General features: G+C 45.1%; 1 protein-coding gene across 4 annotated transcripts in view; it reads left to right on the top strand.

The window, feature by feature from the left end:
- LOC308479253 (receptor-type tyrosine-protein phosphatase V-like) overlaps positions 1-21,874 on the top strand; it is a 58,827-nt gene that overhangs the window by 23,669 nt on the left and 13,284 nt on the right. For 2 of the 4 annotated variants that reach the window (XM_081009776.1, XM_081009774.1), the window contains exons 8-24: positions 293-568; positions 3,842-4,111; positions 4,827-5,096; positions 5,801-6,070; positions 6,480-6,752; positions 7,936-8,208; positions 9,036-9,308; positions 10,253-10,525; positions 11,830-12,111; positions 12,392-12,529; positions 12,627-12,837; positions 13,443-13,510; positions 13,864-13,990; positions 14,901-14,948; positions 15,801-15,894; positions 17,398-17,488; positions 18,569-18,645. In XM_081009776.1, the coding sequence (XP_080865902.1) occupies positions 293-568; positions 3,842-4,111; positions 4,827-5,096; positions 5,801-6,070; positions 6,480-6,752; positions 7,936-8,208; positions 9,036-9,308; positions 10,253-10,525; positions 11,830-12,111; positions 12,392-12,529; positions 12,627-12,837; positions 13,443-13,510; positions 13,864-13,990; positions 14,901-14,948; positions 15,801-15,894; positions 17,398-17,488; positions 18,569-18,645 (3,314 nt within the window). The remainder of the gene's footprint in view (positions 1-292; positions 569-3,841; positions 4,112-4,826; positions 5,097-5,800; positions 6,071-6,479; positions 6,753-7,935; positions 8,209-9,035; positions 9,309-10,252; positions 10,526-11,829; positions 12,112-12,391; positions 12,530-12,626; positions 12,838-13,442; positions 13,511-13,863; positions 13,991-14,900; positions 14,949-15,800; positions 15,895-17,397; positions 17,489-18,568; positions 18,646-21,874) is intronic. The other 2 variants (XM_081009777.1, XM_081009775.1) reach the window with 2 other exon arrangements.

Raw genomic sequence — 21,874 nt, 5'->3', positions numbered from 1 at the left:
AACAACATTTCAGTACTGTGAATGTAGGCACCTCCTGGTGGAAGCAAAAGTAATGAGGGAGTCTGAGCAGTTTCACCTTAGTCTTAGCCGCTGCTGCTATGTCCTCAACAAATTACAGTAGCAAATAATAAATTCCATCTGATCAAATCGCAAAGCCTCAGCTTCCCCAAAGGACCACTGCCCCTTTGGTGTCATTATTTGGGCAGCGTTAAGGCTTCCAAAGGCAAAGGGGTGAAGAAGCTGGAGACAAACCTCAGAAATGCCTGAAATTGGTCTGATCTCCTCCTTTCAGATCCTTTGCCTCCGGAGCATCTGAGCCTCAGTAATGGCGGTCACAGCACCAGGTCACTACGGGCTTCTTGGCAGAGTCCCTCTGGGGTCAGAGGAAATTATGCAGGGACTCTCTTGGAAACTAAATCCCAGCTGGTGGTGGAAAATGTAACAGCGACGAAGGGTGGGACCAATGTCACCTTTGATGGGCTGATCCCAGGGCGTCAGTATACTCTGAAGATGATGGGAGTGGCTGGACCATATCCTTCCATCATTCAAACAGCCAGTGACTGGACATGTGAGTATGCCATTTTCTGGAGAAGTAGTTGAGGGTTGTTGAAACAAGTTCTGTCCCTGGTTGATTTCCACTGAGTCTCCATATTTACCCACAAACAGGAGAGAGAAGATGTATCCCATCTGAAGGAATAGTAGAGGCAGGAAGACAGGGAAGAGGCTGGTAGGGATATTATGAGGCCTAGTTTGGCCTTTGCTGACAGAGGAGTTTATCCTGATTCAGAATTGCAGTGTGTGAAATTTTCACCAGCGTTTCAGACTTTTGAATTCAGACCTTTGACCTTTCAATTTCAAAACATTTTCAAACTTTTCTTTTAAAATCTTAAATCTTGTTGATGAATTTAACGCAAGAAACAAACTGGTGAAGTAAACAATTTTATACTTTTGCCGCCCAAAGCAACAATAACACTGGGCAACAATTTTTTACTTTTTGAATGTTGTCTAGATTTCTACAACTGATTTAGGGTATTTTTGCACTGCTGAATCAGGAAATGGCATCCGTTTCTCTCCATCAGGTCAGGTTTACTGTAAACTGAATGGTGGGCATTGATAAAGGTAAGTACATGTAAATTGCATGTTGTTGCACTATTTTTCAAACTTCAGGGCTTGAACTTCCATTTTTTGGAACTCCTGGAATGCTCAGCGGCAGGGAGGTCTCTCTTCAGAGTCCAACAGTAGTCAGCCATCATGACTGCGTCCCAGCGACCCTGATACCTGGTCTCCATCTCTTTCATGTCCTGATGGAATCTCTCTCCCCTGCTCATCACTCATTGAACCCTGGTTCTCAGGAAACCGGTCCATATGTGAAAATAGGTAGTGCATCTTGATGCTCATGTTGCAGCCCAGGTTTCTGAAAGCAGTCAGCATGTTGTTGACAAGTTCTGCGTAGTTTCTGGCCTTATTGTTGCCAAGAAAGTTATTCACTACCAGAACAAATGCCTTCCACGCTTCCAGTTCCACTTCGTTCATTGACTTTCCGAACTCTGGATCTCTGATGAGCTGACGGATCTGAGGACCGTCAAAGATGCCAGTTTTCAACTTCTCCATGGTCAATCCTGGAAAAGCCTGGCACAAGTAAGTGAAGCAGTCACCTTGTCCAGAGCCTTGGTGAACTGCTTGATTAAGCCGAGCTTGATGTGCAGCAGTGAGAAGAGTATTCTGTCTCTGTCTACCAGAGGGTCGTTGATGACGTTCCTTTCTTTGCAAGGCATCAATTCCTCCCGCACAGGCCAGTCCTTCTTCGTGTAATGCTGAGCACGGTCCCTACTATCCCACATGCACAGAAAACATGGGTACTTGGTGAAGCCAGACTGTTGTCCCAACAAAAAGTTCACTATCTTCAGGTCAACACAAATAAACCGCTTATGCTGATCATAACCAATTTTCTCCAGCACATACTTCACCGCTTCATAGTTCTCCTTCAGTGTAGTCGAGTGAGCCAGGGGTATAGAGGCAAACTGGTTGCCGTTGTGTAGCAGAACACATTTCAGTGATCGCTTGCTGCTGTCAATGAACAGTCTCCAATCTTTGGGTTCGTACTGTGGCACTCCAAGCTTGAGCAGAAGCTGTGCAATATCTGCACAGTACACCAAGTCCTTCTCTTCCGAGAAAAAACGGAGGTACTCTTGATGCCTGTTGCGGAAGAAACTGATGCAAGCACTGTCAGAGAGGAGGTTTTTTTCCTTCAATCTGGATGCCAACAGTTCGGCAGAGTCCTTTGACAAGCTGAGGTCGCAAACTAGATCATTCAACTCCTTTTGGAAAATGGATGTGGAGCATCATCTTCAAGAATCACTTCTTCTTCTTCATGTCCTTCAACACTGGAGGCATCTTCGTCACTAATGTCAGGAAGTTCTCCGAAGATAGGCACTGGAATTTCATCACAATGAGCTACAGGACGACGTGCTGATTGAAGATCAGGATACTTCGTGGGGCAGCTGCCCCATTAACTTAGTTTTGATCCCCCAACTTTATGCTTTGCCGCACCAATTTATGGAAGATTTCGAGGTTTTATGACTTCAAACTGATCCCTTTTCGACATAATCACCCAGAACTATCGGACCTGAATACTTTTTGTCATTAAAATAATCATTTCCAATCAAAACAATTATTCAACATGGCATTTTACCTCCACCAACTTCTTCTAAAATGCTCCACACAAGCGTACATGTGAACAAAAATGTAAAAAAACGACATGTGGCCATAGCTCAAAAACTTGATCTGATTGAGCAAAACCAATGTGATTTTTGGATTCAGCGCATCAGATTTGTCCTAAATCAACTGAAAAAATGCAGACAACAAATTTGTTGTTGACCAGTGTAATAAAAACACAAACCCAAGTTCCAAATCCAAAACTATGCATAACTGGTAAATGTTAAAAAAAAGAGAAAAGAAATGGAGCAAGGTTTCATTTGGTTTGTTAGGGGTTTTTTCCTTCTCCAAATTAGGAGAATTTGCATGTGTCTCCCCTTCCAACCATTGCCAAGGTTTCTGATTTCCTCCTCACACCTGAGCAAAACATAAATGTTGTTTGGACCGTACAAGATGTATTACTAGTTCTTGGAGCGCAGCATCCTCACCCTCCCTGTATGAATCATATGGACTTTTCCTATCTGCATATATCTGACAGCCATGAGTATGAAGTGCCTTTAGGCTGCACATCCCATTTTCCCCCAGTGGATAAATATTATAAACCTGTGTATATGAAAAGGTAAATTCATAAGCATCTAGCCCCAAAGGGAAGTTACCCGTAACATAACCAATTGGGACCGTTTGTGGATTGAAGCCAGGGTGGGTGGGCAGAGCAGAGTGTCTGAAACTGGACTTGGAGGGTAGCAATCTCCTTACTAATATGAGTTTTTCAGGAGAAATTAAAGCTTGCTGGTATTTTGGTCCCACAACTGCACCCCAGGTTTTTAGGTTTCATGCACATGTTAAATAAATAACAAATAGCAGCCATTTTCCAACACCCAAGAACACCTGCCCTTGTGGAGAACATCTGCATTGGCTTCTGTATCTCACCTCTCTTTCCTCCCCATTTCCTCCCTGAATGTAATTAGATCTAATGGCTAATGAGTCATCTCAGGCTGTGTCTTTTAAGAGGGCAGGGGGAACGGCATTAGGCCCAGTGCTGAAATAAGAGTCTGCCAGTCCAATGGGATTCTGTAGAATTAGGGAAGGGGATGTGGTCTTGTTCTTTGCATCAGAAAGCAAAATGTCTTGGCCTGGCATTTCTGTATGGTGCTGACCAGCCACTGAGAAATCTATTTCTTTTCAGACCCTTTGCCTCCTTCAAGGGTGACACTGGCCAGTAGCAGATGGTCCCCCAGTCTTGTTGCCACTTGGGACCTGCCTCCAGGTGACAGAGACCAGCTTTTTTTGCGATTCTACAGCCAGGAGCATCCTCTGCAGAGGAACATCACAATTGGGCCAGGCATGCGGAATTTCACTTTTGAGGGCCTTCTTCCTGGCAGCCAATATTTCTTGGAGGTTATAGCACTGGCAGGAATATACCGGGCTTCAGCACAGGTGGTCTCTGCATGGACATGTGAGTATGCAAAAGAATTTCTGAAGAGTGTGAGACCTCAATAGTGAGACTTTCTTAAGCTTCCATCATTTGTGCAATCTAACATCTCAGCCTCTTGTTAACCCCAAAAATAGCAGACGCTCCAAGTGTCCCTATTTTCCAGGGACGTCCCTGATTTAGAGAAGGTGCCTCATTTTCTGACTTGATCCCAGAATATCCCACTTTCCCTTAGGATGCCCCTATTTTCATTGAAGAAATATTGGACAGTATGGAGTTATCCAACCCCCAAGCTGTCTGAAGGCAATCCTGTATAGGGAAATTTTTTTGAAAAAGCATTTAATGTTTTTATATAAGTTGGAAGCTGCCCAGAGTGCTGGGGCAACCCACTAAGATGTGTGGGGTATAAATAGTAAAATTATCATTATGGAATGGGACGTCCCTATTTCCATCAGAGAAATGTTGGAGGGTATGGAATAGGTCGAGTAACGTAGCATTGGAACAAAATTATTTGAGTGTTAATAACGCACTGTCGGTTAAACCACAGAATGTGTAAATCTAGGAATTTAGCAAGCAGGTGGCAAAAGCCTCTAGTGTTGGTGTGATGCAACCCAAGATGCCACAGTGATACATGTCACATTAAAGCTAACACAAAATGCCTCTGTGAAAGCAGCTATGTGCCTGCTTCCTTATGCCACCATGATGTCCCTCCCACACACCATTTTTGTTGCAACCACAGATCCTCTGTCTCTGGCTAACGTCAGTGTGAAAAGCAGCCAGAGCCCCCAGCAGCTGACTGTGAGCTGGATGGAATCAGGAAGAGGACGAGAGTACTGGGTGCAGCTCTACTCGGGTGAATCTCTCTCCATTATCCGGAATGTTTCAGTGCCACATGGAACTACCCAGGTGACCCTCGATAGCCTGGTGCCAGGGACTCAGTACCGGGTTGAGATTGTCTCCAGAGCTGGACCACACCACATTTCCTCACAAACAGCCATTGGCTACACAGGTACAATGTTGCCCCCTTCTGTCTTTTCTCCCAGACCAAACATTCTAGTTAAGTTCGCACTCAACACTAAGCCTAATGCGTTTGTTGACATTCATACACAGACTTTATGCTTACTGTGGTTTACAGTCTAAAATATTGACTTGCAATCTGAAATATCATAACGCAGAAGGGAACATGGGGAGGGGAGGGAAGCAAAGTGTTGTATCTATCTAAACAGAATAGGTCCGCTTAAATCAATGGACGTAAGTTAGCCAATATTGATTTCGGTGGGTCTGACGTATTAGATACAACCCCCAACTTTTCCTTAGTATAACTTAATGACCTGGTGGAATGGCCACTGACTAAGGCAAATTGCAATGGGAGGAGCAAATGGGCTTTGGCTCCAGCTAAGCCTCTTGCCTCGTTAGAGTCTTGTTGACTCTTGTTCTTATTTCATGATTACTTTTTACTCTGACATTTTGTGGTACTCGCTGATGACTCAGGTTCTTGCCTTGCCTGTGGGGTTGTTCAGAACTTACTTGTTGCTGTTTCTCTCCTGTATTTGTTGTATGGCTTGTGTGTCATATCTCAAAGGACTTAGAAACTTTAGAAAAGTTGGCAGGGGTTACACAACATAGAAATCAACAAGACGGCTGTCCCCTCAGGCATGGCTGTCTTCTCTGTCAACAGTTCTTTCCTGAAACCCTTTGTGGTTCTCCTTCTAGTGCCCTTGATGCCGCTTGCCGTGACGGTGACCAGCCACGGCTCCTCAGTGTTGACAGTGCAGTGGAAGGCCCCAGCTGGACAGAGAGATAGCTACATGGTCTCCGTGTCTGAAGAGGACTCCACAGCTATCAGAAGCCACACGGCTGTCGAGAAAGCCAGCACTAACCTCACCATAGAAGGGCTAAGCCCAGGCATATGCTACCTCGTTGCAGTGTGGTCACTGGCTGGACCGTACAGCTCCACGTCTCGGAACAGCACAGCCTGCACAGGTGAGTCGGGTGGTCAATCCAGTGGGAAGAGAGGGTGTTACATCTCGGATGGAGGAAGATCTCTGAGAAATAATTGAGCCCATGCAGCTGATGATAGCGAACAGTGTTATGGAGTTACATCTGAATGAATTCTGATGCAAAAGACTTGAGCAGGTTTGGATGGTGGTGCAGCTCTTCCCTGCAGCACGAGCCAGGCACTAGATCTGCAGTAACTGTCAGATATCTTCATACTCTGCTTTCGTGTAGCCGTTGCATAGACTGATCTTCTCTTTAGCACTGGGCTTGTGATTAGCAGAAGTTGACTACTGCTCCAGCTGTATCACTGTGAAATATGTGGGGTGTTGCTGTGCCATGGGAATCAACGGCCCTTTGTGTCTGAATGTACCCTCTTCTTCTTTTCCCCCGGAAGCCCCTGCTGCTCCTGTGAACCTGACCCTGAGTAACGTTGGCAACTCTTCTGTGCTACACACAGCCTGGGGAGAGCCTCCAGGAGGAAGAGACCACTACCGGATGGTCCTGTATAGCCTAGTGCCTCCAGGCATGGAAAGAGTTCGGGTTGTGCAGCCAAGCACCCAGGACTTCCTCTGGACGGGTTTGCCATCAGGAAGCCAGTTTGCTGTGCAGGTCATCACAGTGAAAGGCCAAGCTGAGGCCCCTTCGACCATTGCTGTTGAGTGGACATGTGAGTCTGACAGGCTAAGTCCCACCCCAAGGTTGAGGAATGCACCTGTTACCATCTGACATGCAGCTTCCTTGTACAGTTCTAGGCCTAGAACCTCTTTCCTCTTCTTCAGTGGCCCATTTCATCTCTTCTCTCCCGGGTCTGGAGCCGAACTGAAATTTCTCAGAAGACCTTTCTTTCCGTGAGAAAATTTCTGAGATTTTTCTTGTTCTTGCCTCCCTAGAAAAAGACCACTTTTTGCAAATTTTTATTCAGATATGCTCCACCAATATATATGGATTGGATACTGACAAGGCTTCCAGCTCAGTTACTGCTATTGATATTTGCAGTAGCAGCAGCAAAAAGAAACAAAATCCTCTGAAGAAAAAGAGGCTATGCTACTCCCTCTGCAAATGGTGATCCTCACATCTGAGAAAGTGTTGGAGAATTTCTACTTGGAGGAATTTGGTGGACTACACCCCAAAATTTCTTTGCACTTATAAGATGGATAATTTTGAAATACCATTTGCACTCAGCTCGGCTCATCCCTGACCCTTTCATTCACTCTGTTTAATTACCCACTTTCCTACCCCGTTACTGAATTCCACATGATAAAATGGAAGGATTTCCCCTCATGTTGAGGTATTACTAGCCTGGACCATCTTGCCTCATTAGAGGGAAGGAAATGTTTGGGGAAGTTAGAGGGAAGGAAAAGTTTGGGGAAGTGGAAAGGCTTGTTCTTCTCTAGATGTGTGGCTCACATGGGGGCAAATATGCAGGCAGTCACTGACTCACACAGGCCACAATCATACACACAGTATATAACACCTATCCTTTATGCAGACATCTTCCCAGCATGTGACCAATTGCATGCACAGAGATTTCTCCAGAAGATCCAAAATGGCGGCAGGGATGAGACTCTCTGATCTATGTTATATAGAAAGGTGGACTGAACCAGGTGCTTCCAAGTTTTTTGGCCCTTAAGTTGGTTTAAAAAATGGCTTGAGAAAGGTTGAGTTGGACCAATCTTGAATTCTCTCTTCCAGCCTGACCTCTTATTGATAGTTTAGTCCTGTCTGCATGCTATGCCATGTAGATCCCATTGGATAATTATGATAGTTCCATATATTGCAGCTACAATAAGCAGCCTGTTCCTTCAGCCACTGCCCTTTATTTTCTCATGCAAGTTCTTACTATTTCACAGCTCCTCTGCCTGCTACCTCTGTGCAAATCAGGAATGAAAGGCACCCACACCAGCTGAGTGTGGCTTGGACACCAGCCTCTGGTAGATTGGATGGCTACGAGTTGAACTTGTATCGCTCAGGATCTGGTACCACAGCAGCACAAACATCTCTGGGGACAGATGCCACCAATTTCACCTTCTCAGGTCTGACACCAGGAGCCAAATACTTCTTTGAGATCATCTCAAAGGCAGGACCCTATAGGACTTCAGCAGGGAATGTCAGTGACTGGACAAGTGAGTAGCACAGGCTGACATCTGCCATTTTAATCTGAATGTCAATTTCTCTGTGGGAGGGAAACAGTCAGCAAAACAACCTTTCAATTCATTCCAGGCAGAGTGTTGCAGCCTGCTGTGAAAGAAAGCAGCACTGTGGCATTTATGAGACAAAACAATGAGGCTGTCTGGCTGCTCTTATCGCCCAGGAAATAATCCTATCATTGCCTCTGCACCTCAGGATGAAGACATAGGAAACCAGAAATGGGATTAACTGGGTCCACCCATTTTATTCACTTGAACAACTCTGATCCGCAATTTCATTTAAAACAGCCCCACCTTCCCGGGGCAGGCCAGCATCAGATCAGTTCCTACACTAATTTTGCCCTTCACAGCCTGCACACTTCAATAGCATTCCCAAGAGGTCTGTTCAGCACTGGCAGCCTTGAGCCAGGACACAATGGAGTCAAAGAGGCCATCAGAGTCCAAGGGTTAGCAAAGTTTGCCAGGGCCCACTTCAAGGAGTTAGTTTGGATGAGTCTCTCTTCACCACTCTGAAGGGAGCCTGTGGGTGCTCACCTCAACCTGATTCCCTCCAGATGTTTCAGCCTCAGCCAGCATGGTCAATGGAGTTGTAATCAAAAACATTGGAGGGACCAGGCTGGGGAAGGATGTTTTTTGTTTTCCTTCTTCCTGTAATCCTACACAAAGTCTCCCAGAGGTGACTTAGGGATCTGTTGACTTTTAATACAGCAAACCCATTAATACCCAACAGAGAAGAAGTGGAGAGGGACATTTTCATGGCTGATCCAGGGTGCTTTTCTCTTCTGGTATTGCCTTCTTCTTAGGTCCTCTGCCTCCTCACACGGTGCATCTGTCAAACAAAGGGCAGACTGACAAGCTGAGTGCTTCCTGGGGACGCAGCGCAGGAAACCAAGATGGCTATGTACTAACACTCTATTATGCTGGATCAGGCACTGTGGCATCCAAGACATCTGTCATGAAGGATGCTACTAATTTCACCTTCGTTGGCCTGAATCCAGGAAGTAAATATTTGCTAGAAGTTGCTGCTGTGGCAGGGCCTTACCAGATAGCAGCAGAGAATGTCAGTGACTGGACATGTGAGTATCCTAATGCACCTCTGCGGGTTTGTTCACACTGGAGCAAAATGTGGATTTGAACCACGTTGACTCCCCATTAATATGGGGTGTCCATATGATGACCTCCCCATCCCAGCATGGATCTTTCCGCTTTTAAATGTGGGGTTTTCCCATCCTTGGAAACAGTCCAAAACAACCAAGACAAAAAGAAACCCCACATTTGAAGCGGGAAATGAAAACACCCATTGTCTAGCCTCTGGGTATGCATTTAAGCCTTTTATGCTGATTGCTGCCCCATAGAAAACAATCCAGGTATCAGGAATTTTAGTGTACTTTTGACTGGGGAGTAATGTGTCTAACTCAAAATAAAATAGGAATTCATTATTTTTCTGACTCAGGCCTTACTCCATACAAAAAAAGATGGCTTGTTCTGTGTCTGTAAACATTTTTAAAAATTACTCTGCTAATGCTAATGCAGATAAAGTCCTTCATTATTTTATCCATCCCACAGAGGGTGGGGCTGTGGTTTAGGGAGCATGGGTTACACCAGGCCGGTAAAATTAGCCAGTGTTCTGATACCCATTTTGCTAGATGGGGAGAGTTGGGAATCAGAGCCAGTGTATGACAAGAGAATCTTTCTCAGCCTTACCTAGGAATGGCAAGCATTGAACCTGGGAACGTCTGCATGCAAAGCAAATGATCTATCACTGCACAATTGCCCTTCCATTTTGCATTCATAAGGCTCCGTATTCAATTCCTAATATCTCAGTAGAGGTGCTAATCTCAGCAGAGAGCCTCTTCCAGTCCAGGACGATAACACAAGCACCACTGCTCTGACTACTGAATGTCAATGGTGGCTCCTCTAGACCAACTCTCTCCCTGTTTGTTCCCCCCAATCCCAAAGCAGACGGCTCTGTAGTTTTAGTGTCTAACTCACCCTCTCTTGCATTGTTTTTGCACCACAGATCCTTGGGTTCCTCGGAAACTCTCCATAAAGGCAGAGAAGGGCAACCCAGCACTGTCTGTGTTCTGGACAAAGCCCCTCAGCAAGCCAGAGCGCTGCCAGCTGCAGCTGTGGCATCCAGGCAACAGCACCATGCTACAGCACCATGCCTTGACCCAGTGGCAGGTCCAACATGTTTTCCAGAGACTGGTCCCAGGGAGAAATTACTCCATATCCCTCAACTGCATCGCTGGACCATATACGAGCAGCTCTGAGACCGCAGTGATGCCAATAGGTAGGTATGCACTTGTCCTAGGACAAGAGAATGTGGCAAGAACTTGCAGGACTTTTATTTTTCTTTTTATTGCATTGGCAGTGGCAAAGTCTTGAAGACTGTGTAAATGTGCCACCTTCTAATTTTCTCTGGATAAAGTCTCACTGGTATAGAAGGAGCCTCAGAGGCAATGCAATGCAATGCAACCAAACACATTTATATTATCCATTGGTGAGATTGCTCACTGCTTTCCCTTTAGTATAAAGGCTTTCTTCAACATACTCTTGGCTCTATCATTCCCTGAGGGCTTCTGGTGAATCTTTCATTCCTCCAGGAGAAAATCCAGAACTCTTTTCATCATAGGGCACTCTCATGCATCAAGCTTTGTGCTTGTCTGTCCCTTTTTAGTTACAGAAATATTCACAATTTTGTTCCTTTTTTCATGGAGTTAACTTCACTCTTCTTATCAGTTAGGTAAATTTCCCCACTTGTTTTATGGGCTTGGTAGTGTCCTACTGCCTTTAGCCTTCAAAGTCTGTTGCTCTTGGTCATTTGTTAAATTTTGCTCTGCACCCGTCCCCTATATAGCAGTGGGGGAAGACAGAGCATGTGCATGCCTCACACCAGCTCTATAACAATTTGACAGATGTTTTAATATCATACAGAATGGCCTGAGAAATATGATGATAACAAAACAACAGCACCACTGATTTTTCATTTATAAAAGCCCCAATATTCAATCATTCATCTTCTTTAAGTATCAGCAGCAATGTATGTTTCCTGTTGTTAGTGTCCTGAGGAACTCTCACCTATGTACTCCCCAGTGAAGACACAGAAGCAATTTGCTTCTATTCCCAAGAACAGTTGGGACCAAAAGAAGGAGATGTGAAAGGAGAACGAGAAACACTTACAAAACCCCCAAATATATATGTCTCCATGCAACAAACCTATAAATTATACTGCCCCATAGAATTTATGAATATCTTGCTTATCTGAGACAAACTGTTCAGGATATAGGATTCCGTCCTTCCCAACTAGGCCTCACCTTCTGTCCTAGGCCTGATCACCACAGCAACAACTGCGGGATGAAGAAGAACTACTCCCTTCTGTAACTCAAGGACCATATCCTAAGGTGGTATAGGAGAATCTGTTGCAACCATTAGCCACCCTACAATGCATCAGTGTGTCTTGATGTGCTGAGGGCAGTGCCCCCCAGAAAACACACCCACGGCCTCTACAGCCCACCCCATGCTATGCTGGATGTGTGCTCGTCACAGAGACAGCCAAGCTGTGCCTCCTCAAGTTTTTGTGTTTTGTCTCTCCAGAGCCCACACAAGTGAAGGACCCACAGTGTCTGCCTGACAGCACAAGTATATTTCTGAACTGGACCATCCCTGAGGGTGATATCGAGTCTTACAAGCTGACAACGAAGAAGTTTCCCCAAGGAAGCCAGCAGCAGCCTGTGCTTCCTTTGGCTGTTTCAGGGGCTGACGTCACTCTGACAGAACTGTCCTCAAACACGTCCTATCAAATCAGCGTTAGTGCTGTGGGCAGAAATGGCATCTCGGGCCCAGCCGTGACACTGCTCTGCAATACATCTGTGGAAGGTACGTGTCTTCCAGGCTCTCCGTTGCCACAGGTTGAAAGTGCCATAACTTAGTGGTTGAGCAATGGCTTTGGATACAGAAGGTCGCAGGCAGTGGCAGCTGGTAGATCCTGGGTGCGGTAGGGCAACTAGGTGAGGCTTAAGAGCTTACACAGACAGGATAGGGGAGCAGTTAAGAGATGTGAAACACTGAACATTTGAAATATGTTATTTAAATTTTTTATTTATATGTACACCTGCTGGTGACACCCTAATACCTCTTCCTTTCTGGCTTTCCAAAGCAGTTCTCCCGCCTCCTGTGCGAATGGACACCCCCCAGTTTGACGCCAGTTCTAGAGTCATCATCTCCCCTGATATGTTCAGCGAGGAAAATGGCCTCATAGAGTATTATGGAGTTGTTGCCACCACTAATGAGTCTTGTAAGTATCTGCAACCACCATGGGCCATCCTTGTGAGGGGATTCATGATGCCCCCCATGATCATAACGTTGTAGTGCTTCTCTCTCTGTATCTGCAGTGTTGAGGCCCACCCAAGACATCATCTCCCGCACATGGTATGACCACTATTACGGGCAGGAAGACTCTTACTTGGCTCTGTTGGTGCCAAACCCATTTCGTTTCAATGACAGCACCAGTCCCAAGGCCTGGCCAGTGACAGTGGGTGCAGACGAATGCAGCCGCTCTCGAAAGACCTGCAATGGAAAGCTGAAAAAAGATTCACAGTACAGGTAAGAGCATAAGAAAGTGCCAAAACGGAACACTAAAGGCCTATCTGTTCCAGCACAAAGCCATGTTCCTTGGTTCACTTGGGAAGCTCACAAGCAGGCATGACGGAAGTGTTCCATCACCAGATCCACAAGGATCTGCTAATCAAAAATATACTGCAGCCTTCTCGCTACTCTTGACCATTGGCCATGCTGGCTGGGGTGGATGGGAGCTGTGGTCCAATAACATCTGGAGGACATTCTGTTGCAGAAGGCTGGTAGACTGTTTCTGCACATGGAGGTGTGAAATTAGGCAAGCTTAACTTGGAACAAGCTAAGCTCATTCTTAAGTCTTATGAATCATTGCATAGTTGTTTCAGCTCAGCTCTGAAAGTGCTATAGGAATAAAATTTACCACTCAGGAAAATGAATAGAATAGAATAGAATAGAATAGAGGCTGATGCAGCCTTGAGTCATCCTTTATGTCTCAGCGTAATGCACCTAGTGGAGTCATTGGAAAAATAAGGGGCAGGAAGAGAACCATTTACACTGCTGAACTATTTGGAGCAAAGGTGAGGTATAAATGTAATGAATAAATGAATAAAATTCTCCATTTTGTTCTGTTATAGGTTCAGCATTGCTGCCTTCACCAGATATAGTCAACAGGCTCCTAAAGTGTCATTCACAGCATTCTCAGGTGAAACATGTCTCTTCATCTGGTTGCATTCTGGATTAATTAAGCCTCTAGTCTCTTAGCCAATCTCACTAGGTCCTTTTTGGCACCTCCTGTGTATCTTTCAAAATGATGAACAGTACAATCCTACACATGTCTATTCAGAAGTGTACAGGAGTGCAGCCTCCTTCACAATCGTATTAATATGTTAATCTTGATGCTTCCTGAACAGTGAAGTGGTGGGTGGCAGGAATTCCTGGTGAGTGCCATATGTGTGATAGATCTCCATGTAAGGGATATTCTCATGGCTGCCTAAACCTCTGGTAGAAAGGGAGGAGTCTCATATAAACTGTACCTTTCACTGTCTTTGTGTTCAGCGGCAGACACCTCAGCAGCCTCTGCTGCTTTATCTGCCCCAGTTGTGGCTGGGATCATTATGGGATTCCTCGTGACAGTCACAGCAATTGCGGGCTGGGTCTACTGGAAACATCTGAGAGCAAGGAGGTGAGGACAATTGCAGGGGTTGCTGCTTCAGAAGGAATGATACAATGCAGGATTTAATTATTTAGAGCTTGCCTGGAAATTAGCTGGCAAACCTTGAGTAAATCTAGGGTGCTTCCAGAAAAGTACATTCTTGCATTTTTTGGTCATCACTTTCCTGTTTTTTGTTGCATGTGGAATTCACTAATCCTGGCTTCCTCAACCTCAGCCCTCCAGATGTTTTGAGACTACAATTCCCATCATCCCTGACCACTGGTCCTGCTAGCTAGGGATCATGGGAGTTGTAGGCCAAAAACATCTGGAGGGCCGAGGTTGAGAAAGCCTGTGTGACTAATCCTTCCAAATCACAAAGGGTATTGCATTCCTTTCCTTTTATGGCTTTTGTTTTTGCTACCATGCCACCACTTCCCATCTACATCAATGAGCATGATGGGATATAGCTGGATTTGTCTTACCTCTCCCACCCATATTCCCTCCCACTGAAAATTGCTTTCTTTTTGAGCACAAAATGGCCCTAGATAGACTCTCTGAATGTTTCTAAAATACACACATTCACCCAACAGGTGAGAAACTATGGGCAGGTTTCAGCTAACAATTCCCACTAGAAGAAGCACATGCAAAGACTTCCACCATCCTTGGCACCCCCCTATTGATGGGGGGGCAGGGGAACCCCCAAGGCAGTGCACAAGGCAAGGAAAGGGGTGGGGATCATTCCATCTGGCAATGACAGAATAATCAACATCGTGTGACATTGAAAATACCCCCTGTACCCCAAGCATACTCATGTTTCCTCAACATATGTAAGTTTGGGAACACATATAGTTCTCCCCTTAGGTGGAAGAGTCAGCAGTAAAGAAGATGCTTGTCTCCCTACTAGGAATTAACCACCTACATGTATGTGCCTTGCTTTCAGAATGAAAAAGGGTAACATCCCCCAAGAAATGGCCACATACAGCCCAAGGTGAGTGAAGCTACTCTCGTGTCTCCCCTGCTCACTTAGTGTCATCTTCTGCCACAGCATAGGCAACAAGCCAGACTTCGGGGCAGGAGGAGTTGTGGGTCTGGCCATTCCAGTCTATCCTGGCAAGGAGGTGTTGTGGCACCAACTTTCCCTCTAAGGGCTCATCACATGGGATTTCAGCTTGCTCTAGGCTGAGTTGGTTTTACTTCTATGTTAGTCCCAGAAAATGAGGCACAACATTTAAATAAACAACTTCCTTCCCACCTCTTGTCCTCCAAGGGGATTCCTGTAGGGATGGGTGAATCTTCTACAAAAGTTTTTTTTATGTAATATACCGTAATGCATTTGGGTATGCTATTTTCAGTAATATATGAATCTATATGCACAATTTCCCCTGGCATGTGCATTTTGTGTTAGAATTCCTGGCTGGACATGTTACTTGGCTGGAGAACTGCATTGCAGAATTCAGAGAAAGATGACTTTCCCCAAAGGATGGCTCTGTTTCAGTTCATATATTATTTCAGAGTGTGTATTAGGTAGATAAGCATTTCTCTCCCATGCTTAGATTCATGCCATACCTTGAAACTGAAGTTATGGTGAGTTCTCATTTCAAACAATGGGCTGATATCTTCCTTTGACTACTATAACAGTTTGCCATATGCCTGACGATACAACTTCTATTACAAAAGAATGTTTCGTGTTTGTAATTTGAGATTTATCAGAAAAGAACCTGAATTTTACCTAACTTGTTGTGTATGTACATTGAACCACTCTCTCGGTATCTTCATTCTGCCTAAAGGAGGACCCCTGCACAGCACTCCTCTCTCTTATATGCATCTTTATTTCTTGCAGAAATACCCACCGGCCAATCCCCATACAGAGCTTCAGGCAATATTATGAGACAAGGGCAGCAAATTCCAATCATGGCTTCTCTCAGGACTTTGAGGTAAATGCTCCCCTCTTCAAATTTAATCCAGGCTGACTGTGAGGCCACGGTCAGACAACATCATCATTGAATGCAGGCTGCAGAATTTTGCCAGTTTCATGCTTTTATTAGAGCTAAATTTCACTACCTATGAAATATCCATTGAAACCAAGGTAGGTGAGCATGAAATGCTTCTCCTCTCCTCCCAAATCAACATAATACTGAGTAGCGTGCAGTCTCCTCTTCTTGAGGAGCCAGTGTGGTGTGGTGGTTAAGAGCGGTAGTCTCGTAATCTGGGGAACCGGGTTCGTGTCTCCGCTCCTCCACATGCAGCTGCTGGGTGACCTTGGGCCAGTCACACTTCTTTGAAGTCTCTCAGCCCCACTCACCTCACAGAGTGTTTGTTGTGGGGGAGGAAGGGAAAGGAGAATGTTAGCCGCTTTGAGACTCCTTAAAAAAGGGAGTGAAAGGCGGGATATCAAATCCAAACTCCTCTTCTTCTTCTTCTTCTTTTTCTTCTTCTTCTTCTTCTTCTTGTTACTTGGTGTCAGTAGGTGCTAGTTAACCTAGAAGGAGGAATATTTCTCTGCCAGCATGTGCTGACTGCTATAAATTCAGGCAGAAGAGAGGCTATGTTCATGGCGCCCCCAACCACCACTATACAGTGGTACCTTGGAAGTCGAATGGAATCCGTTCTGGAAGTCCGTTCGACTTCCAAAATGTTTGAAAACCAAGACGCAGCTTCTGATTGGCGGCAGGAAGCTCCTGCAGCCAGTTGGAAGCCACGGAAGCCCCGTCAGATGTTCAGGTTCCAAAGAACATTTGCAAACTGGAACACTTACTCCAGGTTTGTGGCGTTTGGGATCCAAGGTACGTCTGTAGCTTCAAATATCAGTTTAAACAATGGTCAAACCAGAAGAGGCCAAGGTTTTAAAATAAATTCAGATAAAACCAAAATGTTGGTTAAAAACATGGATGATCAGTAAAAAAAATTGTTAGAAAAAATGTCTGGTTTGAAAATATGTAAAAAAAAGTAAGATATTTGGGAATCTGGCTAAGAGCAAGAAATTGCAATTTATTTGAAAAAAAAATTATATTCAATTGTGGAAAGAGGTTAAGAAAGAGTTGGAGATTTAGGAGAGAATGAAGCTCTCCCTCCTAGGTAGAATTTCAGCCACTAAAATGAATTTATTGCCCAGGATGCTGTTTTTATTCCAATAAATCCCAACTGTAAACAATTCAGGCTGCTTCAAAGAATGGAAAAACGGTATTTCTAAATTTATTTGGCAGGTGGGAAAGCCAAATAAATTGGCTTTCTCTGACCTTGATACCAGACCTGAATGTGGTTTGTTTTAATTGTGATAATCTTTTGTAAGCTGCTTTGAGAGCCTCTCAGACCATAAAGCCGGGAGATAAATATTCTAAACAAATAATAAATCCCCTTACTTCTCTATGAGATTGGCACCTGGCTCAAACTGACATAGGGGATCTTGCTGATAAACGTTTTCTCCTTCTGTCCCACAGGAGCTGAAGGAAGTAGGGAAAGAGCAGCCAAAAACGGAAGCTGAACTGCCTGCTAACATCTCCAAGAATCGATATCCTCATGTTCTACCATGTAAGTTCTGGACAGAATTACGTATAGCTAATTTTTCCCCTCTTCCTAGTTGGGTTATCTTGGCAAACTCCCTTCTCTGGTTGGCTTCATGCATTTTACAAATCTATCGGATGTTGCAGTTTTAGCCATTTCCTGTCCCATGAATTGTAACAGAGCTGAAAGACGGTTGGCTACACCTTCATGCAACTTTTAGCCCCTGCTCCCCTTCCTCATCCTTTTGCCCTTTCCCCTGCTTTACCCCACACCCTGAACAAGTCTCTTCTGCGGTAAATCCCACTATGGTGTGTGTGCATGCATGCGTCTGCATGTGTGTGAGTGTGACCATGTGTGAGCTGTATGCCCGGTGAATGTGTGGTGGAGTGAATGTGTGTGTGATCTGTACATGTAAAGTGTGTGCACTGATTGATTGATTGATTATTTAATTTCTGTACTGCTTAATGGTTGGCATCCATCTGTCTCAGGAGGAGTGTGGTCAAGCTGTTGGGATGGTTGTAACGCCTGCTGTGGCTGTGGAGACCGATGCGGGAGAGACATGTTTTGTTGCAGCTGGGGCAGATGAAGGAATCCAGTTGTGCTGCTGCAGATGCACCATCTCTGTACTTATCCCAGCCATCATTCCCCCTCTGGTCACTGCTGTGGATACACAACCTGACTGCCTGTCTCCAGGCACTGTGGTCGTCTGCAAGGGATTCCCACACAGTGGGATTAATGTTGCCAACCTTCGCGTCACGTCTGCACACAAAAAGCAGAGAATTGGCTAAACTCTTCCATAGAGCTGCCAAGTTGCAACCTGGAGAATCTGATTTCACCTTCTGTCCACCTTCTTCCTTTGCATGCTAAAAAGGGATATTACAGTCCTCTGCAAACAGAAAGATCAGAGGAGAGGAGCACTTACCTCAAAATCCTAAGAGAAGCCACGATTGGAATTTGCTGCCCTTGTCTCATAATATTTCCTGAAACTCTGTATGGGGATTGGCCGGTGGGTAAAGATGCACACCAGAGAGAGCAGTGAATTTATATTGGTTTATATGTATTAGCAACTTTGTGTTTAATGTAACATTTTTATATGTAATTGTGCAGATGATTATTCCCGAGTGAAGCTGAGCCTGCTGGGTGAAGAACCACATTCTGACTACATCAATGCCAACTTTGTGCCAGTGAGTTCTTTGAATACTTCTGTAACCTTACTGACATCTCATAGGAAGGCGCAGGGTGTTAGGGCACCTGCAGCAAGATGTTCACATATGACTTCACACAGGAATGACCGCTCCCCGCATAAAACGGGGGGCGACCTTTGCGTGGATGCGTGCAGCCCCTGGATCTGGAGCGGCTCCATCAGCATAGGCTTGGCTTTGTCTTCCCTCAGGTGGGATACCTGGAGGTCTCCGCCTACCCCAGTCAGTTGTCCAATCCCACCTGGGGGAAGCGTTGCCAAGGAGATCAGGTCAGGTAGGGGAGGGATTGCCTGCCCACACAATAGAGGGAGGATCTTACCTGGGAATCCTCACTTGGCTCCAGAGCTAAATCTAAACCTAAATCTCAGGAGGCCTGGTTGACCATTAGAATACTCTGCAAAGTTGGGAAGAAGATTTGATTGATTGATTGATTGATTGATTGATTGAATTTGTATCACTATAGCTTCAGTTAGGACACAGCAGGTATATCATGTGGAGCAAAGAGACTTTTCTAATAATTGTATTCTGTCACTATATTGTTAGAGTCTTTGGTTTCTGTGGAATGATAGAAAATCCAGTTTTTCTTTTCTTTTCAGTACGTAGGAAGGTAATACGAAAATAGACAAGGATAAAAGGAAAACAAAAGATGGGGAAGATGGGTCAACTGAGCAAGGTGTCAGAATATCATAACTTCCACATGAGTGTAAACATGGTCTAAAAGCGGACTCAGGCATGGACACCATGTTTTCCTCAGTCCAAATTTACTTTAGTCCATCTCTAGGCAAAGGCAGGCATAAGAGCAGAAGAGAAGCCACAGATGTCTCTCAGCTGCAAGATGGACCTGGTTTCATAAACTGACAAAGACGGATGAAAGCAAATTACATTATGTCACCATCAGTCTTCTCACCCACCCACAGCTTCAGGGGGGCTGTATACTTTTAAATTTTTAAAATCACCATATGAACATTCATACATTTATATGCATCCTCTTTTAATTTCTTAATAAAACCTTGCCAGTTCAAAACCACTCTGGTGATTGAAACTGGGTAATATGTCCTAGTGATATTGCAGGGGCCAGCCAATCGCCACCATGTGTGGCTAGCTTCTTCTTCAGACTTGCAGAGCTGTTTTCCCCAGAACATGTTTGGGTTTGGACTGAATGGAGCGAGGGCACTCCCTGAGCAGCCCCATTGCTCTAAAACTTTCACTTGTCTTTCCTCTTTCTCCTGCTATTTACAGCTGCATATTAAAGAGCTTGGATGTTTCCCTTATGCCTCTCTGGTGATTTATCCAGGTAATGGCTAGAAAGCGCATCTTTATGTGTGTGCATGCAGCACTTGTATTTGCACACCCAAATCTGCCTTGTGTGTACATGGTATGCGTGCATAATAGCACAGCAGTCATGTTTGCATGCTTGTGTAAGAACACTGTGCTTCATTTGCACATTAACATCTAAAGTTAGAAAACAAGCCTCTTTAGCACAAGAGCATCTGTGTCTCCTAAAAAGTGTGAGCCTGGCTGGCCGCTACTGGAAACACAATACTGGAGGAGATGATCTGTCTGATCCAGCAAGGCTCTTTTTGTATTTGTAAAAATGTGAGCAGCGGCAGGCAGTGGCAGATAAGGCAAAGGTGGCAGCCTCTCTTTTGCCAAACAAGGATCTGTGCAACTGCTCATTCCTGGCAGCCCCTCTTTTACAGAAAAATTGTTCACCGCGTATGGAGAAGGGATGCTAGATACAGAGGACCAGAGGGCTAAGGGACAAAGGAGATTGGAGGCTAAACATTTCACATTCCTTTTGGTTTGGTTTGGGGTTTTTTTTGCTGTCAATACAAAGCATTGCTGGGGGACAGTGCATGGAGATGAGGGTTGTTATTTTTATATTTATTTCTACCTTGCCTTTTCCCCAGACAGGGACTCAAGGTGGCTCACAGATAAAATAAGGTAAAGGTAAAGGGACCCCTGACCATTAGGTCCAGTCGTGGACAACTCTGGGGTTGCAGTGCTCATCTTGCTTTATTGGCCAAGGGAGCCGGCGTACAGCTTCCGGGTCATGTGGCCAGCATGACTAAGCCGCTTCTGGTGAACCAGAGCAGTGCATGGAAATGCCGTTTACCTTCCCACCAGAGCCGTACCTATTTATCTACTTGCACTTTGACATGCTTTTAAACTGCTAGGTTGGCAGGAGCAGGGACCGAGCAACAGGAGCTCACCCCGTCGCGGGGATTCGAAACGCCGACCTTCTGATCAGCAAGCCCTAGGCTCTGTGGTTTAACCCACAGCGCCACCCGCGTCCCTTTTACAGATAAAATAGGAACAGCTAAAAACATAGGGGAGAAATTGTTTTTTAAAAGCAATGAAACCCTAATAGAATATATTAGGAGTGTGCAGAGCAAGGAGCGAGCAAGTGTTGGCTGTGTGGCCATTTAGCGAGGGGGCCATGGATGTGGTGGCAAGGCCAGGCAGGGCTCTGGGGCAGGGAAGGATGGGGAGGATCCACAGAGTGTTTGTTGTGGGGGAGGAAGGGAAAGGAGAATGTTAGCCGCTTTGAGACTCCTTCAGGTAGTGATAAAGCGGGATATCAAATCCAAACTCTTCTTAAGCATGTAGGACTGTGCCTACTGCATTCTGTGGCTTGGAGAATGACAATGTGAGATCACCTGAGGAAACCAGTGGGCCTTTCCCTCACTCTAGAAGAGCCCACAGACCACATTAATCCAAGACTTTTTAAGGGTTTCTTGAAAAGACCATCTTTGATCTCTATCGACTTCCTGTGTCCTGAGCTGAATGTTATGCATAGCATATGGAATGTAGAAGCATTTTGGATTTTGAGCCTTTTAAGGTGTGATGCTATCCTACAGATCCACTGACTGAGGGGTATTAGAAAATGTGGCTCTACCAGCAGAGATGGAGTGACCAGCATGGTATGGTAACTCTCAGTGACACAAGTGGAGTTTTCCACCAGCTTGTCTGTAGTCCTGGTGTATGACAGGGGTGAACATAGGATTGTGCGGCTCACCGTGTTTCTCCTCCATTATTAGAAGGGTTAAAAACTTGCTGTTTAAAAATAATGGGGGGAAAGTGCCGTAAGGAATGTGCAACAATATTATTGTAGGATGGAGAATTAAACCTCTATAACTTTGCTACAGCAGAAGGATGACTCAGAATGTACTCAGTTTGAATCCATACAGCTAAATATCAGTACCTCCAT

Source organism: Podarcis pityusensis (assembly GCF_964106645.2).
Source record: "Podarcis pityusensis genome assembly, chromosome: 6".
NCBI lineage: Eukaryota > Metazoa > Chordata > Lepidosauria > Squamata > Lacertidae > Podarcis > Podarcis pityusensis.
Note: the sequence above shows the minus strand (reverse complement) of the source record. Positions and strands in the feature narration are given on the sequence as shown.